This window comes from Cherax quadricarinatus, chromosome 35, assembly GCF_038502225.1.
Source record: "Cherax quadricarinatus isolate ZL_2023a chromosome 35, ASM3850222v1, whole genome shotgun sequence".
Taxonomy (NCBI): Eukaryota; Metazoa; Arthropoda; class Malacostraca; order Decapoda; family Parastacidae; genus Cherax; species Cherax quadricarinatus.
In genome coordinates this window covers 8,554,017-8,572,347 of record NC_091326.1, presented here as the reverse complement: position 1 = coordinate 8,572,347, position 18,331 = coordinate 8,554,017, and the positions used below count along the sequence as shown (strand labels likewise).

The 18,331-nt window shown below is 38.4% G+C and overlaps 1 protein-coding gene across 2 annotated transcripts in view; it reads right to left on the bottom strand.

Moving 5' to 3' along the window:
* Positions 1–18,331, bottom strand: part of Hip1 (Huntingtin interacting protein 1) — a 105,981-nt gene that overhangs the window by 40,718 nt on the left and 46,932 nt on the right. For both annotated transcript variants that reach the window (XM_053785369.2, XM_053785368.2), the window contains exons 6-8: positions 17,857–17,990; positions 12,141–12,313; positions 7,446–7,611 (exon numbers count right to left, since the gene is read on the bottom strand). In XM_053785369.2, the coding sequence (XP_053641344.1) occupies positions 7,446–7,611; positions 12,141–12,313; positions 17,857–17,990 (473 nt within the window). The remainder of the gene's footprint in view (positions 1–7,445; positions 7,612–12,140; positions 12,314–17,856; positions 17,991–18,331) is intronic.

Here is an 18,331-nt window from a genome sequence, read left to right as displayed (position 1 = left end):
GCAGTCCCCAAGGGTAGTGGCAGGTCACGATCCAAAACCCCAGCCACTGATAGTGAAAGTGATCATGAAGGCAAGTATGTGGGGGATGGAGGAAGTAGTGGTTGGTGGCACAGTGCCTGTACCACATGGCACGGTGGGTGGACAGACAAAGGACCGCCTGGCATCCCCTCAACCATGTGCTGCCTCCACTCCTGTCCCTCCTCCTGCTCCCCCTCACCCCATGCCACAGGTCCACCCTACACCATGTGATCGTGAGTGGAACTGGACACAAAGTATATTCGTGCCACAGCCTTGTGATTTTGATGCGAGTGGAAGTGGTATCCAGCCAGAATGTCCCCTAACGAACGAGTCTACAGAGTTAGACTATTTCCAGTTGTACTTTGATGAGCCTATAATGAACTTGATAGTGACCCAGGCAAACAAATATTACGGATATGTCGTGGACAACACAGCAGAGGTTGGAGACTCGTCACGGCTGCACAGGTAGAAAGAGACAACAGTGGCTGAAATGTATTTATTCCCTGCCACAGTCATGCTAAGTTATGCCACATATCTATAAGAACAATATACGTAATTACTGGTCACACACCACTTCATCAGTACTTCAGTTTTCCGTGACCTCCTTCCCTGCAACAGATTCACTCTGTTGTTACGAATGTTGCACTTCTCAGACAGAAATATGCCAAACAGAAATGACCTTCTATACAAAATCCGGGAAGTGGTTATGTATTTGAAGAAGAAATTCAGTGCACACTTTTATCCCTTCAAGAACATTGTTGTTGATGAGTCCTTGATTCTGTTCAAAGGACGTCTGTCATTCAAGCAATATATACCGAGCAAACGTAATCGCTTTGGTATAAAACGTTTTGTTATGTGTGACTGCGAGAGTGGTCTTGTGTTGGATGTTACTGCATACACTGAGAGAAACACACTCGATGACAGATGGATGTTGGGCATTTCCGGTGATGTTGTTCGCAGGATGATGGAACCATACCTTGACAAGGGCCATACATTGTACACAGACAACTGGTATACAAGCCCTATGCTTGCTGATTTCCTATGTGTGAACAAAACTGATATATGTGGAACAGTGAAAAGGAATAGAAAACACATGCCAAGGTTCAGTGGAGGCAGTGTTAAAGGTGCAGTGCAAGTGCTTCATGCTAATGACATCATGGCATTGACGTGGCATGACAAATGGGACATGACATTGCTGTCAACCATCCACAGAAATGAGATGGTACAAACAGACAGACTGAGCAGGTTCAACAAAGAACCTATTGTAAAGCCAGCTGCTGTTGTGGACTATATGAACAATATGCGACTAGTTGACAAGTGTGACATGATGATAGGATTTGTTGACTGTGTATGGAGTCGCAAGTGGTATATAAAACTGTTTTTTCACCTTGTAGAGACTGCAGTGCTCAATGCATTCAATGTGTAAGAAATAAAGACTGGAAAATGAGAATGTTTTGCAGAATTCTCTCTGAATCTTGTCAAACAGATAGCAAGAAAGTATGGTACCACACCTGTACCTGCCCCTCAACAGCAACTTGTCCCATAACCACAGCCAGTGGGGGAAGTACCAGACCAAATCACTCATAACTGTCACTATCTGGTACCAATACCACCTACCCCAAAGAAGAAGAATTCCCAGAAAAAGTGTGTTGTGTGCTACCACCAAAAAATGACCCCAACAGCAGAAGGAGACAATTCATTTGTCACCAGTGTGGGGTGGCAATCTGTATGAATCCATGCTTCCTGGAGTATCATGCAATTGTGGAATTCTAGAAACATAAGTGGGACATCTAAATACTTGTATATAGTTGTAGATAATAGAATGTGATTCAGCCAGGTGTGCAAAATCACCTGTCAGTGTGTACACGTATGTTATGACAATATGATAATGATTTCGTATATAATATTGATGTACAAATAACAATTGGCATTGAAATCAAAAGATTTACTAAAAAACATAATTATCATATCATGAAAACCAAGAAAATGAAAAAAAAAAAAAAAAAAAAAAAGGAAGAAAACGGTAAATATGTAGAATTTCTGCAAGCGGCAGTGCTCCATGTTGCCGTCAGGTGATTGTCAAGTGCCAACTTCGCGGCCTCATATCTCGGTAAGTACTGACCCTAAAAATTTTTATTCTAAAACGCTTAGTGTTTTTTTTTTCTATAAAAAAAAAAAAAAAAGAATTTATTTTTTCAAAATATTCGGGGCGCTGCACAAGAGAACGTATATATACGTTTGGACCATTTGAGGGTTAATTGAAATGCAATTAATTTGTTCCAGCTGAATTCCTGCTCTCAGGAGGCATGACAAAATAACCCTAATATCAACTGTACAGCTTATTTATTTGTCACAATTCATTTAATACAGTGGACCTCCGGTTTGCGATATTAATCCATTCCCGAGAGCTCATCGTAAACCAAAATTATCGAAAAGCGAATCAATTTTCCCCATAAATAATGGAAAACAAATTAATCCGTGCAAGACACCCAAAAGTATGAAAAAAAAAATTTACCACATGAAATATTAAGTTTAATGCACACAAACTGAAGAAGACATGCACAGTTTGTAGTACTCTACTAATAATAGAATACATGACACTTAACTTTAATGAAGATCTGGTGATGATTGATGGGATGGGAGGAGGGGAGAGTGTCGAACTTATTGTTTAGAAGGGGAATCCCCCTCCAATAGGACTTGAGGTAGCAAGTCCTTTTCCGGGGTTACTTCCCTTCTTCTTTTAATGCCACTAGGACCAGCTTTAGAGTCACTGGCAACCTCACCATGCCTAATCACACTATGTATGCCACTACGATTCTTAAATCTTTCAAACCAACCCTTGCTGGCCTTAAATTCACTCACCTCACCACTAGTTGCAGGCAATTTCTTTATCAAATCGTCATGCAACTGCCTAGCCTTTTCACAAATGATCACTTGAGAGATGCTATCTCCTGCTATCTGTTTTTCATTTATTCACACCAACAACAGTCTCTCAACATCTTCTAACACTTGCGGTCGCTGTTTTGTAATCACAGTTGCACCTTTTGCAACAACAGCTTCCTTGATTGCTGTTTTCCTGGTCACTATAGTAGAGATGGTTGATTGGGGTTTTGTATACAACCTGGCCAGCTCCGACACACGCACTCCACTTTCGTACTTTGCAATTATCTCTTTCTTCATTTCAATAGTCATTAGCACCCTTTTTTTCAAAGGGTTGGCACTAGAAGCTTTCTTGGGGCCCATGGTGACTTATTTTGCAAAAACAAGCACCAAAAACACTGTGATAATATGGAATGTACCGAATGTATCCTTAGATGCGAGCACACTGGCTGGCTTGTAAACACTGGCACACACGTGGACACGTCTCGGACGAATCGTATACCGGGTTTTTAACGGGAACTGAGGCAAAAATTTTGCGTTAAACTGTATCGAATACCGGATTTATCAGATACTGATGGCATCGCAAACTGGGGGTCCACTGTATAATAATAAACAATATAAATAACATAGAACCTGTTATACACTCTAGAATGAATAAAATATGTCATTACGTGGACAGCGGAGGGAGACGGATTGCTGTCGCAAGAGTGGTCACTATGTACAATTTTTGTTTATCTCATTACACTATGTACCTAGTCTGTGCTTATCAATGATTTCTTGCTTTAATTCCAAGCAAATCATCCTCTTTTTCTTCTCTGCACTGTCCTTTGCACTTGCTTTCTTAGGACCCATGGTAAGAAGAAAGAAATCTGGCGAATTAACTGCACGAAACTTAAGGAAATCACGAGAATTCCTTGCACCGCAAGGAACATGTACACTGGTGACCATTGTGGTGGTGTTGTCAAACTAAATTATACACAGTACATAATATTGTTATTAATATACTGTTATTATTTATTTTATTATAGATAATTATTATGTATTATCATTATTATTAGTACATACGCATTATTATTTATTTATTTATTTTATGTCTTTGCAAACAGTACATTGAGATTTTATATTTACAATAGTGGGTTGCAATGCAAAGATAGCCTCTATTATGCCTAGGCATTATGGTCCAACTTAACATTATTGGCTTACAGTCTACTTAACACTAAGGATTATATCATAGTTGTACAGTAGGATAGTAATTATTTCATAGTTGAACAGTAGATTATTAATTATAAGTAAATCAAAATTTGTATAAGACAAAAGATAAATTCATCTATTCAAAAATGCATTTTGTGAAGACAATGATTCAATTATATTCCTGTCAACAATGGATAAAAGGTTCAAAGTGATTGTTGAAGTTATAATGTGGGAGTACTTAAGTGAGTATGTGTGTACTGAGTATTAGCATTTAGTCTAGAGTGATTAAGTGGCTTTTGAGAAGAGTCTTAAATTGATTTTCAGACCGGGTTACTTTAATATCTTCTGGTAATGAATTCCATATTTTGGGGCCCTTTATGTGCATAGAGTTTTTACAGTGTGATATGGACACGAGGTATATCAAAAAGAGATCTGTGTCTTGTGTTGTGGTCATGTGTCCTGTTGAGGTTGGTAAGGAGAAGTTTGAGTGGAGGGATTATATTGGCATGTATTGTTCTGTGTATGTAGTAGGCACATGAAAGTATGGATGTTATTAATGGTGAGCAGATTCAGACTTTTGAAAATTGGTGGAGTATGCTGACAGGAGTGGGAATTTGTTATCATTCTTACTGCTGCCTTTCGCTGGGTTATTAGGGGTTTTAGGTGATTGGATGTTGTTGATCCCCATGCACAAATTCTATATGTAAGATAAGGGTATATGAGTGAATGGTACAGTGCCAGGAGAGTTGATTGTGGAATGTAGTACCTTATCTTTGATAGTATGCCTACAGTCTTGGAGATTTTCTTGGTGATTTGTTGTATGTGTGTCTGGAAGAGCACAGATCCAATTCCCTAGATCAAGAGCCCCTCACCATGTACGTACTACTACCACTAATAATAATAATCTTTCTTTCTTTCAACAAACCGGCCGTATCCCACCGAGGCGGGGTTGCCCAAAAGGAAAAACGAAAGCTTCTCCTTTTACATTTAGCAATATATACAGGAGAAGGGGTTACTAGCCCCTTGCTCCTGGCATTTTAGTCGCCTCTTACAACACTCCTATCTAACATGCTCACACACACTTGCTGGAAGTCCAAGCCCCTTGCCCACAAAACTTTCTTTACCCCCTCCCTCCAACATTTTCGATGATGACCCCTTCCTCTACAGATTTATACTCTCTCCAAGTCATTCTACTTTGATCCAATCTCTCTAAATGACCAAACCACTTCAACAACCCCTCTTCAGCCCTCTGACTAATACTTTTAGTAGCTCCACATCTCCTAATTTCCACACTTAGATTTTTTTTTTTTCGACAAACCGGCCGTATCCCACCAAGGCAGGGTGGCCCAAAAAGAAAAATGAAAGTTCCACTTTTTAAATTTAGTAATTTATACAGGAGGAGGGGTTACTAGGCCCTTGCTCCCGGCATTTTAGTTGCCTCCTACAGCACGCATGGCTTACGGAGGAAGAATTCTGTTCCACTTCCCCATGGAGATAAGAGGAAATAAACAAGAATAAGAACTAGAAAGAAAATAGAAGAAAACCAAGAGGGGTATGTATATATATGCTTGTACATGTATGTGCAGTGTGACCTAAGTGTAAGTAGAAGTAGCAAGACATACCTGAAATCTTGTACGTTTATGAAACAGAAAAAAGGACACCAGCAATCCTACCATTATTTAAAACAATTACAGGCTTTCGCTTTACACTCACTTGGCAGGATGGTAGTACCTCCCTGGGCGGTTGCTGTCTACCAACCTACTACCTTTAACTAATAATATTATAATAATTATTATCATTATTATTAATTTGGAGACCAAGAGCACAGATCCAATTCCCTAGATCAAGAGCCCCTCACCATGTACATACTACTACTACTACTAATAATAATAATAATATTAATAATCATGATTATAACAACAACAATAATATTAATAATACAATATAATAGTAATAATAATAATAACAGTAAGGAGAAACTTCAAAAGGCAGCCAGTAGTTGGTGCCACCATCAGCAAACCATTGGTAACCACTGCTAGTACATTTTTCACCTGTCTAGACTTTAGTAGTCTATTAGTATTAGGTTAAGTCTGCCCGAAATGCCTCAGCATGACAGAAGCTTTCTTTGCTCCAATCATATTATATGTAAACACACATTGTAACCTTTGCAAAGAAATAAATACACCTACCATCCAACTTACGACCAAGTTCGGTTCCGAGAAACCGGTCGTAAGTCGAAATGGTCGTAAGTTGAACTTTACTACTGAATATCAACAAAACATTTTTGTAATGACTTTATTTTATTGTTTTATTTTGGTATTTCATGCTTTACTTTACTTTTTATGCTGTTAGTACTGTATTTTATACTGTAAGGTTTAGGATAAACACTGTGTACAACACAAATAGTTGTTTATTTCCCAGAAATTTGGCATAAGAAACACGGTCGTAAGTCGAGTGGTCGTAAGTCGAGCAGGTTGTAAGTCGGATGGTAGGTGTATTTTATTTACCTATTTATTTATTTAAGGAACCTCCCTTGATGGGGAAGTTCGCATCCTGAAATTTCGTTCATATACAGAAGCAAAAAATCGATGGAACGATGGTTCGTATCCTGAAAAATTTGCATGGTGGGGCGTTCATAAGCCGAGGTTCCACTGTATATGGTGTACATCACAAAAAATAATCTAGACTCAAACTTCTGAAGTACAAGATATTGATTGGGAGGAAGAAACTGGCCAAGAATATTATTAGTTTTTAGGATTATGATGATAAATGAGAGAGTTAGAATAGTTTGGGTAGTTTTTTTAATACACTGTCTCCTACCGAGGCAGGGTGACCCTCCCCCCTAAAAAAAAAAAAAACGCTTTCACCATTATTCACACTATCTCTTGTCTTTGCAGAGGCACGCAGATAAGACAGTTCAGAAGTCACTCCTTTACAGTGCAAGCATTGTACCTCCCACCTCCAGGACTCAAGTCCAGCTAACCAGTTTCCCTGAATCCTTTCACAAAATATTACCCTGTTCACACTCCAACAGCTCGTTAAGTCCCAAAAACTATTTGTCTTCATTCGCTCCTATCTAAGAACATGCTCACATATGCCTGCTGAATGTTCATGCCCCTTATAAACGTAAAAAGAAAATTTTACGAGAGCAAATTTTGATATGCAGCATCAATAATCATCTTCATTAGAAACAACTACCACTGTTTATTACAATATTCTTTATTTTATCTAATCTTATTAATCTGGCAAATATTACCTAAGAGGGAAATAGAATTAAAGCAAATTAATCATAATTAAAATCACTTTAGTTCAAAAAGAGCCATGTATGACTCAGAAAAACATTTATTCCAACTCACCAGTTCAGCAATTGTTGATTCAAGATCATTAATACGAAGTCTAAGTTGTTCTTCATTGTGTGTAGCATGGGAGCGTGATCGCTGTACCTCAATACGCATGGCCTCCAACTCCGCATGAAGAGCTTCTATGAGTGACTCCCGCTCTGCTACTACCTCAGCCAGAGACCTATTTTGAAACACAATGAGTATAGTCTCCCTTAATTCCTATTAAGATTATACTTTTATGTCATTACACATCATGTAGTGTTTAAAAATTTAGCTCATTAATGCTAACTGAATTTATTTATTTTTATTAACACATTGGCCATTTCCCACCAAGGCAGGGTGGCCCGAAATAGAAAAACTTTCATCATTCACTCCATCGCTGTCTTGCTAGAGGCGTCCTTACACTACAGTTATAAAACTGCAACATTAACACCCCTCCTTCAGAGTGCTGGCATTGTACTGTATTTATTCTTTTTTTTATTTATAATTTTTGTTAACACACCAACTGTCTCCCACTAAGAAAAGCTCCAAAAAAAGAAAACACATTCACCCTTATTCACTAAGTAGCTGTCTTATCAGAAGTATAGAGATTACATTTCAAACAACCCTCCAAATTGCAACATTCCCTACCCAGGCACTGGACCTCCCACTCCAAGGACTCCAGTTTAGGTAATCATTGCTGGTTTATCATGTTTAATACAAGTTTTGCATGGTAATGCAAAACTTGTCTTGTATACCCATGAATACTTTTAATTAAATTCCTGTGTAAGCTTAAGTCTTGCTCAAAAGGCCCAGCATTATATAATATGACCTTCCCAAAAAATATTTCCTATTATGCTGTTTCAACCATCTAGAACAAGGGTTTCTCAACCAATTAACCAGATGACCCACCAGTTTAAGGTACACCCTGTTTATGGCCCCCATTAGAGCAGCAGCCCACTGTCTGAAAAACTCTGATCTGATTCAATGTAGGATTTTCTGAATAGTGCAACACACTGCTTTATAAAATCTTGAATTTCATAACATAGTATTTACAAATGAAAGGGAATATTTTAAATTCTTGAATTCAGAATAGTGTAACCTCTGAAATGCACAATTAACTTATTAAGGAGTGAGGCTAGATTTGTTCTAACTTTGAAAACTGATCTTTAATTCAGAACTTTTTCCAGAATAAAACAAACATATCACACTGCTATTTGTATTTTTCTATAATTAGAACACTTTTGCAAAGTCACTATTTCCATTAATTAAGACTTTGTAATCCCACATTTAACAACCAGGATGCATAAAAGAAAAAAAAAAAAAAAGGATGTTAAGTAAATTTCACACTCATCAAAACCCATTTTCCATCCAGTTTTTCTCAATGAAACCTAAATTTTTACTGAAAGCATCAGACAGGCACCTACAGTCTGTAAACAAGATATGAACATGATATAGTAAATGCAGGGTGTGTCATCCCTCCCAAGAATATAATACAATAGCTTTTCTGTATTTTCATTAAATGCAGATTTTTTTTGTAGGCAGTAGGTTGGAAGACAGAATCCATTTGGGGAGGTACTACCGACCTATTAAGTGAGTGTAAAAAGGAAGCCTGTATTTGCTTTACATTATGGTAGGATTGCTGGTGTCCTTTTTTCTGTCTCATAATCATGCTAGATTTCAGGTGTCTTGCTTCTTCTACTTACACTTAGTTCACACTACACATACATGTACATGTTTATGTATACACACTCATCTGAATTTTCTTAGATTTTATCTTAATAGGTCTTGTTCTTATTGTTTTCCTTTCATATCCATGGGGAAGTGGAATAAGAATCTTTCCTCCGTAAGCCATGCGTGTTGTAAAAGTCAACTAAAATGCCGGGAACAATGGGCTAGTAACCCCTTTTCCCGTATAGCTTACTAAAAAGAAAAAGAAGAAAACTGTCAAAGTGGGATGTTTGAATGTGTGTGGATGTTGTGTGAATGATAAGAAAGAGATGATTGTGGATGTTATGAATGAGAAGAAGCTGGATGTCCTGGCAATAAGTAAAACAAAGCTGAAGGGAGGTTTTCTTCTATTTTCTTTCTAGTTCTTATTTTTTTTTATTATCACACTGGCCGATTCCCACCAAGGCAGAGTGGCCCGAAAAAGAAAAACTTTCACCATCATTCACTCCATCCCTGTCTTGACAGAGGGGTGCTTTACACTACAGTTTAAACTGCAACATTAACACCCCTCCTTCAGAGTGCAGGCACTGTACTTCCCATCTCCAGGACTCAAGTCCGGCCTGCCGGTTTCCCTGAACCCCTTCATAAATGTTACTTTGCTCACACTCCAACAGCACATCAAGTATTAAAAACCATTTGTCTCCATTCACTCCTATCAAACACGCTCAGGCATGCCTGCTGGAAGTCCAAGCCCCTCGCACACAAAACCTCCATTACCCCCTCCCTCCAACCTTTCCTAGGCCGACCCCGACCCGGTCTTCCTTCCACTACAGACTGATACACTCTTAAGTCACTCTGTTTCACTCCATTCTCTCTACATGTCCGAACCACCTCAACAACCCTTCCTCAGCCCTCTGGACAACATTTTTGGTAATCCCGCACCTCCTCCTAACTTCCAAACTACGAATTCTCTGCATTATATTCACACCACACATTGCCCTCAGACATGACATCTCCACTGCCTCCAGCCTTCTCCCTGCAACATTCATCACCCATGCTTCACACCCATATAAGAGCGTTGGTAAAACTATACTCTCATACATTCCCCTCTTTGCCTCCAAGGACAAAGTTCTTTGTCTCCACAGACTCCTAAGTGCACCACTCACCCTTTTCCCCTCATCAATTCTATGATTCACCTCATCTTTCATAGACCCATCCGCTGACACATCCACTCCCAAATATCTGAATACATTCACCTCCTCCATACTCTCTCCCTCCAATCTGATATCCAATCTTTCATCACCTAATCTTTTTATCCTCATAACCTTACTCTTTCTTGTATTCACTTTTAATTTTCTTCTTTCGCACACCCTACCAAATTCATCCACCAATCTCTGCAACTTCTCTTCAGAATCTCCCAAGAGCACAGTGTCATCAGCAAAGAGCAACTGTGACAACTCTCACTTTATGTGTGATTCTTTATCTTTTAACTCCACACCTCTTGCCAAGACCCTCTTACAACCCCATCTATAAATATATTAAACAACCACGGTGACATCACACATCCTTGTCTAAGGCCTACTTTTACTGGGAAATAATTTCCCTCTTTCCTACATACTCTAACTTGAGCCTCACTATCCTCATAAAAACTCTTCACTGCTTTCAGTAACCTACCTCCTACACCATACACCTGCAACATCTGCCACATTGCCCCCCTATCCACCCTGTTATACGCCTTTTCCAAATCCATAAATGCCACAAAAACCTCTTTAGCCTTATCTAAATACTGTTCACTTATATGTTTCACTGTAAACACCTGGTCCATACACCCCCTACCTTTCCTAAAGCCTCCTTGTTCATCTGCTATTCTAGTTCTTGTTCTTGTTTATTTCCTCTTATCTCCATGGGGAAGTGGAACAGAATTCTTCCTCCATCAGCCATGCGTGTTGTAGGAGGCAACTAAAATGCCAGGAGCAAGGGCCTAGTAACCCCTCCTCCTGTATAAATTACTAAATTTAAAAAGTGGAACTTTCATTTTTCTTTTTGGGCCACCCTGCCTTGGTGGGATACGGCCGGTTTGTCGAAAAAAAAAAAAAAATCTAAGTGTGGAAATTAGGAGATGTGGAGCTACTAAAAGTATTAGTCAGAGGGCTGAAGAGGGGTTGTTGAAGTGGTTTGGTCATTTAGAGAGATTGGATCAAAGTAGAATGACTTGGAGAGAGTATAAATCTGTAGAGGAAGGGAGGCAAGGTAGGGGTCATCATCGAAAAGGTTGGAGGGAGGGGGTAAAGAAAGTTTTGTGGGCAAGGGGCCTGGACTTCCAGCAAGCGTGTGTGAGCATGTTAGATAGGAGTGAATGGAGATGAATAGTTTTTGGGACCTGACGAGCTGTTGGAGTGTGAGCAGAGCAATATTTAGTGAAGAGATTTAGGGAAACCAGTTAGCCGAACTTGAGTCCTGGAAATGGGAAGTACAATGCCTGCACCTTAAAGGAGGGGTTTGGGATATTGACAGTTTGGAGGGACTTCTAAACTGTCGTATCTGAGCGCCTCAGCAAGACAGTGATTATCTGTGAGGCGAGTGTTGAATGATGAAAGTATTTTCTTTTCGGGGATTTTTTCTTTCTTTTTGGGTCACCCTGCCTCAGAAGGAGACAGCCAACTTGTTGAAAAAAATAAAAAAAATTCCAAATGACCATTTGGAATATGAACCATGGTTCATATTTTGATAAATACCAGGCAAGAATTGTGGATTTTTTCTTTTCTCTTCATTTTTTTGAACTTTGTAATAAACCACTGCTATGATAGGTTGCAAAGCACATGACACCAAGTTACCGTATCCTACGTCAATAATTAAAATTGTACAAAACAGTAACAAAGATGAAGATTACTGAATTACTATATTTGTATTATTAATTATATTGGTGCAGTATGCTGAACTCTGAGTATACAGTAATTACAAGCTTTCATACATTACCTGTAAAAATTAATAAAATAAAAATCACAAAGGACAGTGAATACTGTCTTACTTTTTAAAAAGTATACCAGTATGATTACTTGCCCATTATGATTGTCAATAAGGTCAGGATGTGGTGGTATAGGTGGTGGCTCAGGCTCTGATGTATCAATAAGAAGAGAGTCTGATGTATCGGCTGCTTCATGTTGCTCCTCTACGACCACCACTGGAGTTTCGTGACTCCGCAATTCAGCTTCTATAAGGAAGTTTGGAGCATCCTGTACAACAAGAAGAAAAAAGAAATTAAGCTATCCTGTACATATATAGTGCTTATTTGTTCTGTATCTATAACATTTCATTCGTTAATTCAGATATGGCACAATTTGAGCAACTGTAAATTTAATGTAGAAAATAGTGCTGCATTCTACAAGTTATGTAGAATCTTCATAATTTTGGGGGGATGGTCAAACACTATCGTCGTAAGCTTCTCTCTTTTATGTGCGGGTTATTTGTGTAACTATGGTAATATTTCACACACACTTCCATTACTTGGGCATTTGGAATACCACATGGTTTCTTCAGCATATAATATGGTTACAGTAAACCCTTGATTTAATGAACTTCAAAAACTTCTTGAAGTCAATCGATAACAAAATAGTCTTATTGTAAAGATCATGACAAATCTCTCATCTCTGTCCACCACAACCATCATTACTGGCCACCTTCTTCCCACTTTAAGTACATTATATCAAAGGTTTACTTATAATTAAAATATGTTTGGTAAGATGGCCTACACTGTATGTATGTATGTGTGTGTGTATATTTTTTTTTTTTTTTTTTTTTTTTTTTCAACAAGTCGGCCGTCTCCCACCGAGGCAGGGTGACCCAAAAAAGAAAGAAAATCCCCAAAAAGAAAATACTTTCATCATCATTCAACACTTTCACCACACTCGCACATTATCACTGTTTTTGCAGAGGTGCTCAGAATACAACAGTCTAGAAGCATACACATATAAAGATACACAACATATCCCTCCAAACTGCCAATATCCCAAACCCCTCCTTTAAAGTGCAGGCATTGTACTTCCCATTTCCAGGACTCAAGTCCGACTATATGAAAATAACCGGTTTCCCTGAATCCCTTCACTAAATATTACCCTGCTCACACTCCAACAGATCGTCAGGTCCCAAGTACCATTCGTCTCCATTCACTCCTATCTAACACGCTCACGCACGCTTGCTGGAAGTCCAAGCCCCTTACCCACAAAACCTCCTTTACCCCCTCTCTCCAACCCTTTCGAGGACGACCCCTACCCCGCCTTCCTTCCCCTATAGATTTATATGCTTTCCATGTCATTCTACTTTGATCCATTCTCTCTAAATGACCAAACCACCTCAACAACCCCTCCTCTGCCCTCTGACTAATACTTTTATTAACTCCACACCTTCTCCTAATTTCCACACTCCGAATTTTCTGCATAATATTTACACCACACATTGCCCTTAAACAGGACATCTCCACTGCCTCCAACCGTCTCCTCGCTGCTGCATTTACCACCCAAGCTTCACACCCATATAAGAGTGTTGGTACTACTATACTTTCATACATACCCTTCTTTGCCTCCATAGATAACGTTTTTTGACTCCACATATACCTCAACGCACCACTCACCTTTTTTCCCTCATCAATTCTATGATTAACCTCATCCTTCATAAATCCATCCGCCGACACGTCAACTCCCAAGTATCTGAAAACATTCACTTCTTCCATACTCCTCCTCCCCAATTTGATATCCAATTTTTCTTTATCCAAATCATTTGACACCCTCATCACCTTACTCTTTTCTATGTTCACTTTCAACTTTCTACCTTTACACACATTCCCAAACTCATCCACTAACCTTTGCAATTTTTCTTTAGAATCTCCCATAAGCACAGTATCATCAGCAAAAAGTAACTGTGTCAATTCCCATTTTGAATTTGATTCCCCATAATTTAATCCCACCCCTCTCCCAAACACCCTAGCATTTACTTCCTTTACAACCCCATCTATAAATATATTAAATATATATATATATATAATATATTTTTTTTTCAACAAGTCGGCCGTCTCCCACTGAGGCAGGGTGACCCAAAAAATAAAGAAAATCCCCAAAAAGAAAAGACTTTCATCATCATTCAACACTTTCACCTCACTCACACATAATCACTGTTTTTGCAGAGGTGCTCAGAACACAACAGTTTAGAAGCATATACGTATAACGATACACAACATATCCCTCCAAACTGCCAATATCCCAAACCCCTCCTTTAAAGCACAGGCATTGTATGTACTTCCCATTTCCAGGACTCAAGTCCGGCTATATAAAAATAACCAGTTTCCCTGAATCACTTCACTAAATATTACTCTGCTCACACTCCAACAGCTCATCAGGTCCCCAATGCCATTCGTCTCCATTCACTCCTATCTAACACGCTCACGTACACATGCTGCTGCATGCAAAGTAAGCCGAAGTTGGGTTCAATACCCTTCTCTACGCTCACGAAGTCAGAGCCTTTGCTAATACAACATACTATAAAAGAACCCTCATTAAAAACTTACTAAGGTTGAAAATAAAACATTCACATTTCTTGTTTTTGCCCCCAAAAAATTACTAAACCGCACCTGGACTAATCATATACAAAAAAAAGTGTATTTAGTAAAAAATGAAGGAAAAAATTCATTAACAATTCTGTACCAGTAACATAAAAGTCAAAACTTGAAAAAAAAAAAAAATCATATTTCTTGATTTATCTTTACCCCAAAAATATAAGGATAAACACACGCACTTAAGTCAATTTACTCACAGTCTGGTGGGTAAATTGATTTCACATTTAACAAACTACATTAAATTCAGAATTGCCTCTGTTCACTGAGTAACTTGAATTTTGAAATAAACAGTTCATTAAATCCAAAATTATTTGTTTTGTTACAAGCATGGTAAAATAATCTCATCACTTGAAAGTTTACAAACAATTAACATTAATGGACATCCCCTTTTTCTATTAGTCTATTAAATCAAGGCTTCACTTGTTTTTTAACACAATGGCTGTCTCCCATTGAGGTAGGGTGGCCTGAAAAAGAAGAAATACAGGTCGGACATCACTGATCTGCCAATCAGTAATCTGGTATTAATTCTGGCTGGCATAATTTCAAATTTTCAAATTTCTTTTTCTCCATTTACTGTTATAACCTTCTCACTTTTAGCCCTAGCCACGGTTCCAATGAATAAAAGAAATACTTCTCATCGTGAAAAGCACATACACCGTACATGGCCCATAAAAGATAAAGTGGTTTTAAACCCACTGTCGGTCGCCAAGCTCAGCTCACTCAGACAAGCTGTGACTGGTAAATTTGGGCCTACATATGAGAGAATAGGTCTGTGTGGTAAGTGTATATTATACAAAAAAAATCTTGCAGCACGCAGTGCATGAGAAAAATAACTGTAATCGTGGTTTTGGTGTAAAACAGCGACTTTGCGGTGTATTTTCATATGGGTTTTATGGTTGTATTTTAGTTTTTTAGTCTCTTTTGATAGTGGAAAATATATTACAGAAATAGATGTAGTTTTGATTGGTTTCACAATGGAAAGTACCTGGAAATTGAGCTCAAAGTAGTGGAAATGTTCAATTTTTGCCAATGCTCAAGAGAAAACAAATGAAGTCATCATCCAATACATGTCCAACTGGCCAGTCTAATATGCAGTCATGAATGGGTTGCCATTATTTATACAATTATTACAATAATGCATAACAGTAAATCTTCTATTTTTGTGTGAATAAAAATTCAAAATGGAAAGCAAGTGTAATATAAGAGGGGGGCCTGGAGACATGATGAATGAACAGAGAAAATGTTATTTTAGTGCCAGGAATGTCTGCATTGTTTGTTTTGAACCCTATTTTGAAAGTGGCATCTCTTGAAATTAGTGTGAAATTGGCCAAATTACCAATTTCTGACCACTTTAATGGGTAATTTAAATAGGTAAATGGGCGGTTTCTTGTACTCAATCGAGAGAAAAGAAGAAATACTAGCGGCTGTTGGATTAAGTGTATTCTAACCTAACCACTCTGTAATCCAGTAAAATCACTAATCTGTCACCCTACAGGTCCCGATGATGCTGGATTAGTGATAGTCAACCTGTACTCACCATCATTCGCTCAATCACTGTCTTGCCAGAGGTGTGCAGACATTATACCTCAAATACCCTTTATATTGCAATATCCAGACCCCTCCTTCAGAGTGTAGACACTGTACTTCCTACCTCTAGGACTCAATTATGGCTAACCAATTTCCCCAAATCGATTCATAAATTTTACCTTGCCCACACTCCAATAGCGCATTAAAGTCATACCTCCACTCACTCCTGTCTAATATATGCCTGTTAGATGTTCAAGCCCCTTGCACACAAAAGACCTCCATTACCCCCTTCCTCCAACCCTTCCCTTAGGATGACCCACTTCCCCTTCTTTCCTCCACTACAAATTTATACACTCTACAGGTCATCCTGTTTCATTCCATTCTCTCTAAATGCCCAAACCATCTCAACAACCCCTCCTCAGCCCTCTGGACACTACTTTTAGTAACTCTGCACCTCCTCCTAATCTCTAAACTACAAATTCTCTGCATAACATTCACATCACACATTACCCTCAGATATGACATTATCACAGCCTCCAGTTTCCTTTCCGCTGTAACATTTAAAACCCATGCATCACACCCATATAATAGTGTTGGTACCACTATACTCTTGTACATTACCCTTTCTACCTCCATGGATAAAGTTCTTTATTTACACAGATGCCTGGAAGCACCACTCACCATTTGCCCCTTGTCAATTCTATGGTTCACCTCATTTTTTGTAAACCCATCCATCAACAAGTTCACTCCCAAATCTCTGAATATATTCACTTCTGAGTGGAGGCAAATGGTTTTTATGACTTGACATGCTGTTAGATTTAGGGGGGGAGAGATTACAGTGCCTGTGCTCTGAAGAATGGGTGGAGATATGCTGCAGTTTTTGAACTGTAGTGTGGGCATGCCTCTGGCAAGACAGTGATGGAACGAGTGATGATGCGTTTTCTTTTTCGTGTCACTCTGCCTCAGTGGGAAATGGCCAAGGCAGAGTGACCCCATACTATCCCCTTTCAACTGATATCCAATATTTCTACCAACTTTTACAACTTCTCTTCAGAAGCTCCCAAAAGTACTGTCACTGGCAGAAAGCAACTATGACATCTCTCACTTCAAATTAGATTCTTTATCTTTTAATTCCACACCTCTTCCCAACAACCTAGCATTCACTTCTTTTACAGCCCCCATCTATAAATATGTTAAACAACCATGGTGACATCATACATTCCCATCTCAGGCATACTTTTACTGGAAAATAATCTCCATCTCTCCTATATACTCTAACCTGAGCCTTACAATCCTCATAAAAACTCTTAACTTCTTTAAGTAACATACCACTTATTCCATACACTTGCAACATCTGCCATACTGCACCCCTATCCACCATACTATATGTAAGACTATGATTATATACTAAATATAGGCTCTCTCTGTAGGCCTATGCCTAACTAGCCCAAAGGGCTTTCACTGCTCTTGTGAAAACAGCCTCCTAAATGTCTGAGCTCACTCACTTGTAACTCTACAAAATAACTCAAATTCAAATTATTTTACTTTTGCACTTAAAAACTTTCATGTATAGTGAACATCAAATTTATTCTACTACCAAATTTATACTTTTATTATAATTAAAGAAAAAAAACTAAACAGTACCTGTGGCAAAGCTGGCACTTGAATCAGCCCCTTGAAATATTGAAGATTCCGAGTATTATTGTAGAACTGCTGCAGCTGCTTAAACTGTTTATAGAACCTTGAGCGATGGCCACTTAGCATGTCCGTAGGAAGTGCTGCATTGGTATATAATAATTTAAATTTCTTAAATTGTAAAATTATAGTCTAATTGAGCCTTACATTAATTATATTCCAAATAGACTGAAAGAATTCAGCAGGAAAATTCACTCCTAAATGCAACTATAGAATATTATTTGAAAAAATTAACTAATCAATTAGGCTGCTGCTGGTGGTGGTCGACTGACCCATATATCCATAACATAAAGCAAGAGACCAATATAGACTAAGTTTCAGCCTGTCCTGGATAGACTAAAATGTTGCCTAAAGTTTCATCTCCAATTTGTGGGTTAATTGTGAGATTTTCTAGTCACAGTATCATGACATTTATTCTTTATTT